At 42.4% G+C, this 15,953-nt stretch overlaps 1 protein-coding gene across 1 annotated transcript; it reads left to right on the top strand.

The window, feature by feature from the left end:
* The first annotated feature begins 629 nt into the window (after positions 1-629).
* Positions 630-14,053, top strand: BNIP3L (BCL2 interacting protein 3 like). The gene is made up of 6 exons (XM_082072567.1): positions 630-820; positions 5,149-5,335; positions 6,884-6,956; positions 8,376-8,479; positions 9,239-9,388; positions 10,873-14,053. The coding sequence occupies exons 1-6, from the start codon at positions 736-738 to the stop codon at positions 10,919-10,921; spliced, it is 648 nt and encodes a 215-aa protein (XP_081928693.1). The 5' UTR covers positions 630-735; the 3' UTR covers positions 10,922-14,053.
* The last annotated feature ends 1,900 nt before the right edge of the window (positions 14,054-15,953 follow it).

The following is a 15,953-nucleotide window of genomic DNA, read 5'->3' as shown; positions in this document are numbered from 1 at the left end:
ATGCCATCTTCTCTATCTTAACTGACAGTAATTAAAAAATCTTCGCTGCATGCAGTTGGTCTGTCTGCTAAATGTTATCATATCAGATTGAGGCAATGGTTTTCAAGATTAATACCAACTATATTTCACAGACCCACAACTTGGCTTAACTGAGAGGAGAAAGAAAGATGAGAAGACTTGTACCATTGCACCGTGCAGGTCTGGCAGGTTCTCTCACACCTGCTGCTGCAGTCTCATGTGGGAACACACCTGAGCGGGGGGCTCGGTGGACACCACAGGGTTGTGAGGGCTCATCTCGTCCTCTCTGGAAGCAGCGCAGGATGGGCGATGTCCGACAGCTCCAGAGAGCCGTGCGGGGAGGGCCAGGCCCCTCCAGCCCGCGTTTCCCGGTGGTTTTTGGCTGTGGAGGCGGGTGGAACCGCCGCCCTCCCACTTCGCCGCCCTCCCGCGCTTTTTGCCTCCCCTCACAGCGGGCCCCGCCCCCTTGCGCATGCGCGGCGGCGGCGGCGGGACGTGCGCGAGCCCGGGGAGCGCCATGGTGCCGCGGCACGCGCCCCGGGGCGGGCGGCGCGTGCGCGGCGGCGGAAAGGCGGGAGCGGCGCGCGGCCGCGCCTGCGCAGTTGCACGGGGAGGGCGGGGCGGCCGGGCCCGGAGCGGAGTCCGGGTTTGTTGTTGTTGTCCCAGCCCCAAAGCGGCTCCTCGGTCTCCTCAGCCGCCCCGCTCCTGCCCGCCGCCATGTCCAGCCCTCAGGAGCCGCCGCAGCACAACAACAACAACAACCCGCCGGCTGAGGGGACGCACACCGAGCCGGGGCTCAACAGTGAGTGCGGGAACGTGTGGAAACGAGCGCAAATGGGGCGGGGGGTGACCGGGAGGGACTGTGAGGGAAACCCCGGGGGCCGCGACTCCCTTCTCCCCCTTTCCGGGCCGGGATTGGCGGAGGACGGAGCCGCGAGAGCCCCGGGGGCCAATTGGCGGCGGAACGGGTGTAATTGGTTCGGTGGCGGCCGCCGGCGGGGCCTGTGGGGAAGAGGCGGGTGGCGCGGCCTGAGGGGATCGGGGTGGGGGCAGCGCCTCACGGGGCGGGTTATTTGGGGTGTAACGCATCACGGGGGCTTCGTACCGGGGAGAGGGATGTTGGGGTGTCCGCAGAGCCTGGGGCGCTGCGGGAGCTGCTGGCTGCGGGGCGAGGAAGGCGGACGGGGGGCACCCCAGAGCGCTCGGGGGCTGTGGGGAGCTCTGGGCCGCGGGTTCGCGCCCCGGCTGCTCCTCACGGGAGCGGCGGGTCTGAGGAGAACCGGCCAAAGAAATGAACTGGCTCCGGGGTTCGGGGCGAGCCGAGAAGAACAGGAGCAGGTTTGTTCCGCGGTTAAACCGAGTTTATTCGGTGGCTGGTGTTAACAGCTAAATGGGGATACAGCCGGGTAGGGGGAGGAGCGTGACTGTGGGAATTAGTTTATTCAGTGGCTGAGTCAATAGGACTGACGTGAGCTATTTTCCTCTATATCCGGCATCTCTGTCAGCTGCTCTGCTGCATCCTTTTGTTCCCAGGATAACAGTAGTAAGGAACATCGGTGGTTTTTATGTCGGCTCTCATACTTAGTCGGCAGAAGCTTCGTGGTTTACAATGAAGTTAAACTGACCACGAAATATACTGGTTGGTTGATCTGCTGTAACTCAATGGGAATTGTATCGAAGAAGAATAAACTATGCCTGTTTCATAACACTGCTATTGTGTTACAGTAACACTACATATTGTGATAAGGGTTGCAGTTTGCAACAATGTTCACCTGAGTCAAACAGGTATTTTAGCAAATTATTCAGGGCTGTTAGAGTACTTGAATAACAATTATGCTGTCTTAAAGTTGTGACATATGTAGTGCCTAACTCAGTGCTTACTTCAGAAATTGTGATCTTTGGTGCATCTATATTTTAATATTTCCTTTTGGTTTTCTGTTAGCATGTTAACTTACACTGTGGGACATGTTATTCTGCTGTAACGTAGAAGCAACAAGAGATGAGTGCACTGTGAGCCTGTGCTGGATCTGCCCACGTAGATCTTATTGCTGGATCAGCACGCAAAGGCTTGGCAAAAATCAATGTGATTACAGGAGGTGGTGAGCACAGCATATGAGAGGAAATGTTTGATAGTCTGTGCTCCATGAACAAAACAAACGCAACCAATCGGCTCCACGTAGGCTTAGTGCTGCTTTCAGTATTCAGCTGCTCCACAATGCTTTCGTGTTATATGTACATTTTCTGCTACTATATAAGCTTTTCAGTGAGCCTTTTCAAGCTAATGCGCTTAGACACTTATTCATTTTGTTCTGTATGTCATTTGTGCGTGTTTAGAGCCTTTCATTCAGAGATTCCTTAGCACTTGAAGCAAAGGTCAGAAGACCTGGGAATAAAACGGGTAACTGAACCTGTGCTTTGTTGGGTTCACCGAAAAAAAAGATTTGCTGGCTCTGGGAATTCTAGATGCGTCATACACTTTAATTATTATAAAGCTCTGTTACACATTGACAAAAAGAAGAAATGCCAGCAAGAACCCATCTAGCTCTGTCATGGAAAATTTGCTTCATAATTACCATTATGGGAATCTGAACAGCTTTCTTTTCTTCTCCTTTTGTCTTTCTTTCTTATGGCGTACTTAACTGTAAAAGTGATATTTCTTAGTTTATTCAAGTTGACCATAGCTCAGACTTGCTGTGAGCTACTAGTTTGAAGTATTTTTATATATATAAAATGTATATGCATATATAATTTATGTATTATCCTTGGTATCTCCCCCCAACCTACCCAATTGAAATCACAGAGTGAATAAACAAAATGAGACTCCCCCCTTTGCCACACACATTTAGCTACTGTTGTTTAAAAGGACCACCAATTATGGAAAAACATGTAATTAAAGTATATCAGTCCACAGTGAAATAATTAACCTTAGACCATGGCCAAAATTCAGACAATTTTGGAGAAAAATATCATTCCTATAAACAGTTGTGTGGTGTTCTGTTTTGTCTTGTGTTTGGGGGGGGGTTGTAGTTTTGTTTGGTTTTTGTGTTTTTTTTTCCTTAAAGTATGTGTTATGTTATTTGTGAAGGGAGGAGAATTCTACCATATTTCTTAATTCTACCATATTTCTTAATTCTACTGTATTTCCTGTTGTACTGTCAAGTTGGAAACATGGTTAAATTAAGAATTCTCATGTGGGTGATTAACATATCTATCTTATTTTTGAAGCAAGCTTGGGGCAGAAATCACTCTCTATTATTACTTGGGCAGTTTATTTTCAAATATATTCCTGTGCATCTGTTTAAAGCAGCAGCCTCTAATCAGCCTGTGTAACTCCAAGGGCTCCTGCTCTCTCCCGAACCGGTTGTGACTGCCAGTGGGAGTGTGCAGCATGTTTTAGCTTGATGTCAGATTACGCCTTCGTGAATGTATTTGGGCTCATTAAGAGTGAGGTCAGATGGAGAACGTGCTGCATGTCATGTAAACTACTGCTCGACTTGTTGGGACTCTTTACTCACGGTTTAATTTGAGTGTTCTTCCTCTTATGACCACAACACATCTTAGATAAACAGCAGGTTTTGTCAGTCCAGGATAAATGTTAATAGAAGATTTTATTTGTACATGAGATGAAGTGCTGCAGACGTGTGTTTAAGTAGCTGCGTTCTAGAGCAACCAGTTCTGATCATCTTTCGCTGAGCTTTTCTCTGCCCGTGCTTGGTGTCAGAGGAAGACACCTACTTGTACTTCTGCCCTCTGCTTTTTTCACAGTTGGACACTCACTGCTGATTTTTTAATAAGATATATCTTTGCAGATCCTGAGTGTTAGAATTCTCCTGGTAGATGCTCTATACTCCAAGATGGTTCTTGGAGAATGTATAGCTCTCTGGCCTGACATCTAACTGCGGTTGCCATGTGCTTTTCTGCAGGTGGGGCCTCTTGCTGTAAAGGTGTTGCTGCAAGGCAAATCTGCCTTTCTGATGTAGTTCTCACACGGAGGCCTTTTTCTTTAGAAATTTAGACACCAGCAGTGATCATAAATCTGGAATAATATGGTCTCTGTGTCTCATACTGACTACTCTGAGCAAAGGCTGCCTTTTCCCAGTTAAAACTTCATTATCTGAAAAGCCCAGTGTGTAGTACAGAGTTGGTGAACGTTACAAATATTTAAAAAGGAGTTTTAGCTGTTGTTTTAATATCTTTAGACTGTCTTTTCTTTCTTGAATATTTTTACCTCAGTGGTGAAGATGTCAAAACTTTAAAAAATAAGAATCAACAAAAAATCTGAATGTGCTCTCCTTCAGGTGACATAAATAAAATTACAGAGGAGTTGTGATGCCATAACTGGACGTCTGTGAAATCATCTGACTGATAATGGGAAATAATGTTTCATTGAAAACAGTGTCCTTTTGAGAAACTGGAGATCTTTTCCTCCATAATCATGGCTAATATGGTCAAATGATTCTTGTTAAATGCCTTAGTGAGAAGAGGGAAATTGCATTTGGATAGGGAATGTATTTAAATATTTGAAGCAGATAAAGCAGTAGAAGTCTATTCTATCTTTACCCCTCAGGACATTAAATGGTATGTTTATGAATTTAGAATATTTTCAAAACCCAGGTTTTTTTGCCTGAGAATGGCAGCCTGCCTGACATGTATAAAAATCAGAGTTTGAGTCAGGGCCTTTGAAAGTAGAGGGAAGAAGGAGAGTATAACATTCCGGATGGGGGAGTTGTGTAATAGGGGGCTAGGTGTTGAAAATTTTCTTTCAAAAAGGAATGAACAGGGAAGCGAGGTGACTAGTGTAATTGAGTGATACATACTGAAGCTTCAAACTGCAGAGAGAAATGTGGCCTAGTAAAGTATTAATAGTTGAGGAGAGAGGGCATATTTTATTCGGCTAGCTTCAGGGCTAGGTAGCAACAAAATATAACATTTTAGGTGTGTTTTTGTTCATGAAAGAGGAAGAAACATGTCACTCTTGTCTCCAGTACATGTTTGTGAGCTTTGTCCCAGCAGCAGTGTATGTTATCTGAATTCACCATGTTCATGTTTTTTTCTGTGTGTAATTGATAAACTTAAGATGGGTTTCAGTTCCACTGCTTTTAATGAAGTGACGTCTGGCTGGCCCAACAGGTTCCTGGGTGGAGTTACAGATGAATGGCAATGGCAATAGCAACGATAACGGCAATGGGAAAAACGGAGGTTTGGAACACGTCCCTTCATCGTCCTCCATCCACAATGGAGACATGGAAAAAATCCTCCTGGACGCCCAGCATGAATCAGGACAGAGCAGCTCAAGAGGTAGTTCCCACTGTGACAGGTAAAGAAATGTTTGCTGTCCTATGTGCAGTTGTGTGTTGTTTCCACTTGTAATGATACAAAAAGAGGTATAATTCCCAATACTGTCAGTGTTATCATAGAATGTTAGGGATTGGAAGGGACCTCTAAAGATCATCTAGTCCAATACCCCCTCAGTCACCCCTCAGTCTCCTCCAAGCTGAAGAGCCCCAGCTCCCTCAGCCTTTCCTCACCCGGGAGATGCTCCACTCCCTTCAGCATCTTTGTTGCCCTGCGCTGGACTCTCTCCAGCAGTTCCCTGTCCTTCTGGAACTGAGGGGCCCAGAACTGGACACAATATTCCAGGTGTGGTCTCCCCAGGGCAGAGCAGAGGGGCAGGAGAACCTCTCTGACCTACTGACCACCCCCTTCTAACCCACCCCAGGTACCATTGGCCTTCGTGGCCACAAGGGCCCAATGCTGGCTCATGGTCATCCTGCTGTTCACCAGGACCCCCAGGTCCCTTTCCCCTACGCTGCTCTCTAATAGGTCGTTCCCCAACTTATACTGGAACCTGGGGTTGTTCCTACCCAGATGCAAGACTCTACACTTTCCCTTGTTCTATTTCATTAAATGTTTCCCTGCCCAACTCTCCAGCCTGTCCAGGTCTCTGGATGGCAGCACAGCCTCTGGCGTGTCAGCCACTCCTCCCACCTTGGTGTCACCAGCAAACTTGCTGATAGTACGCTCTATTCCTTCATCCAAATCATTGATGACTATATTGAATAATATAGGCACTGGAGGAACCTCCTAGACTGTGGCTGGCCGGCCGAGTAGTCCTTCCAACAAACATCAGGAAAGTTAAAATCCCCCACCACAACCAGGGCCTGTGATTGTGAGGCTGCTCTCAGCTGTCTGTAGAGGCCTCATCAACTTCCTCACCCTGATCTGGTGCCCTGTAATAGACACCCACAATAGTATCACCCTTGCCAGCCTGCCCCTTAACTTTCACCCATAGACTCTCAACTTGCTCCTCATCCGTGCCTGGACAATACTCAATACATTGTAGTTGCTCTCTCACATAAAGAGCAACTCCACCACCATGCCTGGCTGGCCTGTCTTTCCTGAAAAGGACACAGCCATCCATGACCACATTCCACTCATGTGTGCTGTCCCACCATGTCCATAATTGCCAGACGTGATTGCCACCAGATCATAATCTCCTGCGCTAACACAGGTTTCAAACTCCTCCTGCTTATCTAAAAGATATCTAAAAGAAGGATAGGATTTACGTGTTTTGTGTAGCAGTTGAAGTTTTGGGCAGTGCTTTCTTTTTTCAGTGAAGGATGGTCAATTCTCTTGAGAAAGGTCGGATTATAAATGAAAAAACAAATTGAAAAGATGAGAGGTTTTGGAAGGCTTTCTAATACTGATGTTTGTGATCTGAAGGGTAGTGTAGTGTGTAACTCATCTCGGTAGTGTGCAGAAGTGCATGTGGAAATGATTCAGCTGAGATGCTCTTTACACTAATGATTATTTAGGTGACAGTATAGTATGACAAAATGACATAATGAAATCATTTTTTCTTTAGCCCTTCACCTCAAGAAGATGGACAGATAACTTTTGATGTGGAAATGCACACAAGTAAAGACAGTAGTTCTCAGGTATTTTCTTCGTTAACCTTTAAAATACATTAACTTAAAAAAAAATATTTTCAAGTTGTGGATATTGTATATAAATGATATGTTTATATAGATCAGTATTGGGAGTACTTGAGGGGCAGAGCAAGCTCTCTGTCATATCAAAAGGTCTAAAATATTATATATTTTAAATGTCAAAAGATGCATTAAACTACTGCTTGCCAGCAATTTTTTTTTTCATTATGAGATCCTAGCCTTGGCTCTTAGCTGCAGTACAAGCAAATAGATTATCTACACCTTACTTAAAATTTGGAGGTGTCCCTTAGTCATTTGGGTAAGGCTGTTTACTTCTCTTGTACTTTGTTCTTGCAGGTTTTTCCTCAGTCTGTTTTGTTAGAACTTTACATAGTACCTCCCTGTAAATAGCTATAGTAAATAATTTTTTGCACTCAAGCTTATGTCAGTTTAACTAAATTATCCTTTCTTTTAAGGGCTTGCTTTCAGAATAAAGTTTTATTAAATTAAAACACATTCCAGAACAATTATTTTAAACAACTAGGCAGGGTTAGTAAACTTTGTTTAGGGTTACATTCTGTATTAATTGAAATTTGACTGGTAGAGGTTAATAGCCTTGGAGTGAGGGGAAAAATGAGGCTCCATCTGTAATGCTGAGAAATACCCTGTTTAATAGCAGTTATATTATTGTTTAACAGTGCTTGTGTGTCAAACCTGTTTTGGTTTTGAAATGTTTATATTTCTGCACAAGATTTCAGGGTGTTCAGTTTATTGCTCTACAGATAGTCAGCTCACATGACAGTGATTAATCTCCATCATACGAACTGAGAGGAGATTAATGCTGAACTCTTAGTTCAATCATTTAATACAATTTGCTGTCTTCAGCAGTATAAATAAAAAGCACTCCTGGAAGAATGAAACCTTGCATTCAGTTTTGTCAAAGACCTGGCTGAACAGCAGGACTGTTGCGCTTCTGCCCTATAGAGCCAGAACAATCTGAATGAAGTTGTTGGTTAGTTCTGCCATCTCTCTGTTGGGACTGTCCTGTCTGATTGCTTCTGGTTTTGGTATGGTTCCCACTTTAATGTTGTAAGTGGTTTATCTTCTTTTACTAAGGGTCACTCAGGAAATTGTTTTAATGCTAAGGAGGAGTTTGTACTGAAGTCACTCTCTAGCCTTTCTATTTTTTTCCCTGTTGAAGTCCTGGATGTAGTAATGAACTTTGTGTGGTTTACTGACTTGTGCAGATCCTCCTTTTAGCATAATAAAATCTCTTCTAAATAATCAGTAGTCCAGGAACACTTGCTTGTTTATCAGGTGCCACCATTTGGTGTTTATCATTTTACCCCTGTTGTTGTCGCTCTCAATTTAACACCATAAGGAGGAGCTAATTGAGTGTTACAAGGCTTGTCCTGTGTATATTTTCAGTCTGAAGAAGAAGCAGTAGAAGTAGAGAAAGAGTTGGAAGTTTTGAAGAAAAGTGCTGACTGGGTGTCAGACTGGTCAAGTAGGCCTGAAAACATTCCTCCCAAGTAAGTTAAACTCTCTTTTTTTTTTTTTTTTTTTTTTTTTAATGAATATTCTTTTATATGAAGGAGAGAAGAATCACAGGTCACAATTGCATGGAATTATTCTGGCTCTCCAAATAGGACCATCTTAGAAAAAGATGAATTTCTCTTTGGGGAGGCTACAAAAAGTCAAAACAATGAAGTATGTAAATCTTAATAGCAACAAAATTACTTATTGAAAGTAATATATATCCACAGCAATCTGATTACAAGATTTCTGACATAATTATTGGGAGAGCTGGGTACTTGGAGCTGGGATTCATGGGGTTTAGTTTTGGCTTACTAAATGGAATAGTGTTGAGCAAGTCTCCTAAATTCTCTACCTTTCTTTCTTTCTATGTAAAATATGTAATGTTCATCCACGGAAGGGGAAACGTTGAGATCCTTGAATGCAAAGCATTTTTATTAAAATAGAGGATGCTGTCTAAATCGGGCAGACTTCTGTATCTCTGTTTGGAACAAAAAATGAGGCTCTTGCTAACAAATCACATCCTGAAATTCCCTCTCTCGGACCTACCTCTCTCTTCAGCTACTGCTCCCTTTGTCTCTATCCTGTCTGTGTAAGTGGTCTCTTTGATTCCTTACTCTGGGTAAGGGATCTCTTGCTTTGATCTCTAGCTCTTTGTACCTTGTAAAACATGTTCCTACAGAGATCTGTGCATTTATGTGAAGAAGTGGGAAAAAAAATCTTGTTGAATTTCTCCCCCCCCCTTCTTCTTTCAGGGAATTCCATTTCAGACATCCCAAGCGTTCAGTGTCTTTAAGTATGAGAAAAAGTGGAGCAATGAAAAAAGGTGGCATTTTCTCTGCAGAATTTCTTAAGGTTTTCATTCCATCTCTGTTCATATCTCATGTTTTGGCTTTGGGACTAGGGTAAGTATGAACCTAATTCTCACTTCAGCTTTTGCATCAGGCTTTGCTTTTGTGCTCTACTCGTATGGCAGGTACCTGCAGGAAAGGTCTTTATCTAGAATAACCAGAGTATTGTTGCACCTTGCTCAAGACACACGTGGTGCACTTTCTGAAATGCAGGAAAACTTTGCAGCAGTTAAAATTTTGCAGGCATTAATATGTTTTATTTCTAGAACAGGTGAAGTTTCTTACATTGAAAATGAACGGATTATCATGAATTTGCAAATAACCTTTACAATTGCAACATGTGCCATGTGATTATCCTCGCCTTCTACTTAAACGCTTTGGGTTATAACGTAGGGAATGTAAGACTAGAATAGATGGAAAACTGCTGTAAATTTTGCTAACCGTTACAAAAACATGTTGTAAAAATAATACCAGGTCATAGTCTCCTGCCCGAACACAGGTTTCTAACTCCTGCTTATTCCCCATGCTGCGCACATTGGTGTGCAGGCATTTCAGAGAGCGAGCTGAGCACACCGATTTCACCCCAGGGTATGGGAGGCCTCCCAGCCTTCAGCAACTCTAGAGTGCTGCCCCACTGATGCAAGCCCAGCTACAACCCCATCCCCCTTCGAGCCTAGTTTAAAGCTCTCCAAATGAACCCTGCTAATTCCTGTCCCGCACACTCTAATTTGCAATGTCTAATGCTGCAGTTTTGTGATATTACTGAAAGTCAAGCTTTGAATAGTTAAAGAAAGATACATGAAATACTGGATGTGACCTGCAAGGTCAGCTATGATGCTGCTCAGTGATGGTTTCATTGCTTGTGTAATCTGACATAATTTCTCAGCTTGCTGAAGTCCTTACATTATGTTTATCCACCTTATGTTCTTCTGTGATGGGGCAAAGACGTACTCAAAATATGTTTTTAATTAGCTTCATGCTTTTTTGTGGGGGGAGTAGTTCAGTGTCTCTTTAAATTCTTGTAAACTATCAGTTGAATGAGGAGGATAGAATATATGAGAATATATTGTAAGATATTTGAAATGTAGCAAAATTGCGTATTTATGCGACGAATTACATCTTGAATGGATGTATTTGTTAGAGGTCAGTGCTTGCGTAGATCCTCAATGCTCGGTGTTTTAAAGCTCACCAGCTCCCTTTACAGGCAGTACTTTTTTGTTTTACCACAGTCTGGGAGTGTTGCTCGGCTGCTCAAGAGCCCCAGTGTCAGGTGCTCTACAAACAACACAAAAGCTTTTGGAGTGGGATTTTCAAATGAGCTTGGGACTTGAAGAAATCTGCTTTTACTGAATATTGACAGCATCAGTCTCTCTAGGCTCATCTGAAAATCTCACCCGTTAAGTAGTTTTATAGGAGAGAAGTCCTTGGAAGATTCTCATCAGGCTCGAGAGACAGTTAGAGTAGCTGAGTGCGCGAGGACTGTTTGGGAAATGGACTATTTCTGTGAAATACGATATGCCTTATACTTTTTATTTCAGCATCTACATTGGAAAACGACTGACCACACCTTCAGCCAGCACTTACTGAAAGATGGAGTGCAAAACCTGGAAATCCACGTGACCTGTGAAGGTGTTACTGTCTCATTTAGTACATTTGACTTGAGACCATTTTAAGCATGACCCTGACTTCACCCTTTCCTTACATATCCAGGTTTTCGCTAACTCTGGAATTCAGTATTGTGTTGGAACTCTGTTGAGGTGTTTCGCTATCCACATTCTTTCCCTCTCTCCTCCCATTCCCCTGCCTCTTGGCCTGCAAGACACGTCAGAGTTGCTGAACGGAGTTTACAACTGTCTATATGTTGCAAGGGCTTCTCTCAATGCAAAATGCCACCAGCAAGTTTTAATTTTATCAGTGATGTTGTTGCCTCCTTAGTGCAACCTGACTTAAATTGCAGTTGTGCATGGTATAAATGTTGACTGTATTATGGTGATAAAATTAACAGTCTCTTTGGAAGAAAATTATTGATTGGAGTGAAAATGAATTTCTCTTTTGAAAAACAGGCTGGTTGTGAAATAAACTAAGAAATCACTGGCAATAAAAAACAGTTTAAATCAGCTTTTGGGGGAATTTACTTGGCCCCTTGTATTGGCTAACACCCTTTGATTTGCAGGAGGCAAAGACTGCATAGATTTTAAAGTAGGATAACTAAATCCATCAGCATATTTTAATAGTAGGTAGTTGTTGTAATCTTGTCTTTTCTATGAAGTCAGCTCCTTATTCCTTGTAGGAAAACCTGTCTGATGCCTAGAAAATATTAGAAAAACTGCATTGTTTGCATGTGAAGAAGCTTTTATTTTCCTTACCTGTTTTCTTAAGGGAAAATTTTAAATGTGAAATTTTCCTTCTAAAAGTAGTTTTAAATTAAGGAAAAACCCAACAGCTGTAGGTAGAGTTAGACTCTGTATAAAATGGTAGGATTCTGTTTGTTGTGGAACCATTTACAATTACTATGATATGGCAGTTTCAGAAGGTAAAGTGTTTGACTTATTGTTAAGAGGGACAATCTTGCAGGTGCGTAGAGATTCAGAAGTTGCGAAGCTCTAAAATGTCTTCTGCAAATGAGTTTTCAATATTCCTATCTCACTGTTTACTGTACAATCTCCTTTGGGGATACATGGAATCCGAAAGTCACTCGTGATGTCTCATGTTAGATAGACTTCTCACTGATGTTGTTGAACTTTTATCTTAGGGAACATTAAGCCTTGTCCTCCTTCAGTGACACTTCTTTTCAAAATGTGAAGCTTTAGTACCAAATTGTTACAAAGCATTGGGACAGTCATGTCCTTAAATAGATTTTATTGGATTTCAGAACATGTAGCATGACTCTGAAGGATAGAAGACTCTTTTATATATATATATATGAATATATAAAAAAAAATGATATAGACTTTAATACTAAGTACTTAGGGAACCAATGCTAATTATAAGACTAGAAGAAAAATCTCATTTAAATACAAACTTTAGTAGGTTGACTTGCAGAAAATGATAATATAGTCAGCCAGTTTGGAGAGACCAGCTACCTGTAATTGTTTGCTTGCATCAGACTTTATCGAGCTGATTATTTGATAGAGCAGTGATCGCTTGAACCATTTGATGCATAGAACCTAAATCCCAATTGAGATTTGGTTTAAAACAGCTTAGCTCCTAGGAAGGAAGAAGAGTTATTCTCTCCTTCTGAATGCTGTTGGAGAATGCTTTCAGGGTGACAAAAAACATCTTTTGGAGATGTCTTTTTCCTTTTAGTCGTGAATGTTAGAGGCACTTGAGCTGCCCACAACTGCAGATTTGTTTCAAGCGTGGATATTGGTTTTCACCCAAAGGTGGGGAGGGAAGGGGGAAGTGGTGAAGGGTGGTTTAGATAGTACCAAGTACATCCTTTTACAGTCCTGAAAACCGAGGGGATGGGGGAAAGGCTGAAACACTTTCAGTTCTAATTACAGCACCTTGTTTTGTATGGAAATTGGAATAGTGGAAAAATAGATTTTTATTAAGTAGGGAGTACCTTTTTTTAAAAAAAAAAAATGTTACCCCTTTCTGAATTAAAAGGTAATTCTTCTTAAGAACATCTGATATATAATATTGCAAGCTTGTGGCTAGAGTATCAACACAGCTTATGATAATTGAAGGAGCCGTGAAGTAAAAATGGTGAAAACTATGGATGAGGAATGGCTACATGATCACTGTAACACTTGCTATGATGCGATGCAGTATTTATTGATACCCTACTATAAGCTTTGGATGGAAGTCTACAACTTCTAGTTTTACAATGAACAGGAACAGATTGTTGTATAATTTGCAAGGGGTTTCAACTATTGATAGTTGAAGTTTTGTTAAGATAAATGTTGTTTTAAAAAGCTTTATACCTGTTTACAGTTTTGGAAAAAAAATGCAGGCTTCATTTTTCTTACATTCAGTGAAAACTGGCCTAGAATATTTGTAAATAGAATCAAGGAATAAATGCATAAACTCGCACATTAAAAATGCAGCAGGCTAACTTAACTGCAGCAAATGCATATTTACTTACTCTTTTAAAAACTGAAAGCTGAAGATCGTTAGAATTCAAATTTTTTAATTGACATTTGCTGAACTATTGGAGTTATCTGAGCCAAAGTGATTATGCATTCTTCATAAATTAGTTAGCACTTTGTAACATTATATACAGTTTACAGTACATGTATAAGTTGTAGCTTATAAACATTTTGTGCCATTAAAGCTCTCACAAAACCGGTTGTCTGAAATTACTTCATGCTGCGCCTTTCTTCACTTTTTCTTCTCTTTTCTTTTTTTACAGGACTGCTTTGTATAATGTTTTATGAAACTGTTGTGCTCTGGGTTGTATGAGCGTTGAAACTGTAGACTGGAATAAGTTTTTGATTGTTTGGGGGTTTTTTTTAGTGACTTGGGATCATCCGCTTCTTTTCCTGAAGCTCTTAATAAAAATATTTCCATTGTCAGCATTGTATACCTGCGCCAAGTCCTCTAGCGCCTTGTCAAGGAAAACCTTGAAAGCAAAACAATGTCGTGGCACATGAAATGTGAAGTGGAATTGATGAGATTTTGTATAATGGGTCAACTCTTCTGTACTCCTTATGTTTCTCTTCTGTTTCCTTAATCTGTTAAATTTGCAGATTAAAGAATAAGGGACGTAAACCCTAATTATTAATCTGCCTCCATATTCTTGGTTCAAGAGCACTGAAACTTTTCTGAGTTGGTGAGAGAGTAATGAATTGGTGACAAAAGTCCCGGTTGTGCGCGTGGTGCTCCGCAGTTGATGCGGGCGGTGGTCTGTGACAGTCCTGGCAGCGCAGGAGAACAGCCGGAGCCCGATGGAGCTGCAGAACCTGGCCTGGCACAGCGCAGCAGGGTTTGGCACAGCACGCTTTGGCACAGCACGCTTTGGCACAGCACGCTTTGGCACGGCTGTGCTGCCCAGCGCTGGGAAACAACAGCTTCCTTTTCCTGGGGTTATCTACAACCAGCTCTGGTTGCAGGATTCTGCTCTTCAAAAGTACAGGTATTTTTGTAAATACTGATAAGGTAGGAACAATTGTTCATATCAGAGTCAATAAGAGCAAGAGGGATACCGGAGTTGGATTTTTCAGCTTGATCTTGGCAAACTCAAAAGTGAAGCTTTGTAGTGTGTGTGACTACACTATCCGGAGTGGGAGCAGTGCTCAAATCTTTTTGCAGGGAGTGTGGTGTAAAAATCTGTTTGTATCCGTATGCTTTTTAGGTGCTGCTGAGTTAGTTGGATTTAAAGCTGTGTGCCTAGAGTACAAACTACAGCCTCCTGAATTCTCACAGAGACAGGTCCTGTGTTCTTTCCTCTTGCATGAGTAGGCTGTACCAGTACCAGAGGACTGTACCGACTTGCTTACTTGATGTACCAATTATCATTTTATTTCAGTGTGAGAAGCAATTGACAATTACAGCTGCATCTTTAAAAGCACTGTCTGATAGGTAAAAGAGATCTCTGGGGTTCCTACCAGTTATTTTAATAGCTTGCTTCATTCCACGACAATATTACATCCCCATTCTCCTGCTAGATGGCAGCTGCAGTGAAGTATCTCTGGTGTAAACAGTGTGCACTTGCAAGCGTTGGTTTGCAACACTGTAGCTGACCCTGATCTGATGTTGGGCTTTGCTTCTGTGTGCTGAGATTTACGTCTTGTCTAGTTAAATTACCAGATATCTGGGGAAAGTCGGAACATAAACCCAGCTTAAATTCTCAGCTGTCTTCAAAGGGTTACAGGCATGATTGGGCTATCCGGCTGGAGATGTAATTGCTTTTAGTATATTTGGGGTAGAGATACAAAGTCGGTTAGCTGCACGGTGTTGTAACAGTGAGTTAAAGTGATCAGTGACTCGGAAGAGGAAGCTTCTTCCGCCCCCTCAAATTGCTGAACAAAAATATGAATCTCCAGCAGCAGCAGGAAATTCTCAGGTGAATCGCTGCCAAAAGCCTAATGCTCAGAAAGGGAGTTTTGCTGTGCGTGGTTGTTTTGCCTCTGCTGTGTTCCCTGTGCGTGTGCCTGTGCACACTGGGGTGGGAAGGGGAAAGAGAGGAGTTGTGGCATGATAAGCATGGACAATAGAAGTGAGTCCTTTCCCTGTGACACTTTCCCGTAGGCCTCCCTGCTAGGTGAGAATTAACGTCTGGGTGAGAAGCCTCCCCAATTGGCTGGGAGCTCGGTGGTATGATAAGTGATGTCACCCGGCAGGCCTGCTCGCAACATCCTGGTTTGGCACTTTTCAGGCTTAGGCTTTTATTTCTCAGCAGAAATGTGTGTGTGAGAGAGAGAATGGTGCTGGAAGGCGCTGTGTTCCATTTCCTTCTGCTCAAGTGAGATGCGCTTATAAATCGTTACTGTTCCTCTTAGGAGTGTAGTCAAAGTTAATGTAAAATTAGTTTGGGGGGGAATTAGATTTGAGTACTTAACTGCACAAGAGTTATGGGTTTCCAAAGAGCAGGCGAAGAGCTGCCGGAAATGTGCTGATGAATGCATGAGGAAGACAAATGCAGCAGCACTGCAAGTATTATGTTAGTTGTGAGTAT

Source organism: Streptopelia decaocto, assembly GCF_964273445.1.
Source record: "Streptopelia decaocto genome assembly, chromosome: 25".
NCBI classification, from domain to species: domain Eukaryota; kingdom Metazoa; phylum Chordata; class Aves; order Columbiformes; family Columbidae; genus Streptopelia; species Streptopelia decaocto.
The sequence above is the reverse complement of the archived record's forward strand: the minus strand, read 5'-3'. Positions and strand labels throughout refer to the sequence as shown.

What these genes read in the sequence shown, in the direction of transcription:
- BNIP3L (XM_082072567.1), top strand. Translation starts at nt 736, where the DNA reads ATGTCCAGCCCTCAGGAGCCGCCGCAGCACAACAACAACAACAACCCG. An exon ending in CCTGAAAACATTCCTCCCAA is followed by an intron (nt 8,480 to 9,238) that starts GTAAGTTAAACT and finishes TTCTTCTTTCAG; the next exon opens with GGAATTCCATTTCAGACATC. An exon ending in GTTTTGGCTTTGGGACTAGG is followed by an intron (nt 9,389 to 10,872) that starts GTAAGTATGAAC and finishes TTTTTATTTCAG; the next exon opens with CATCTACATTGGAAAACGAC.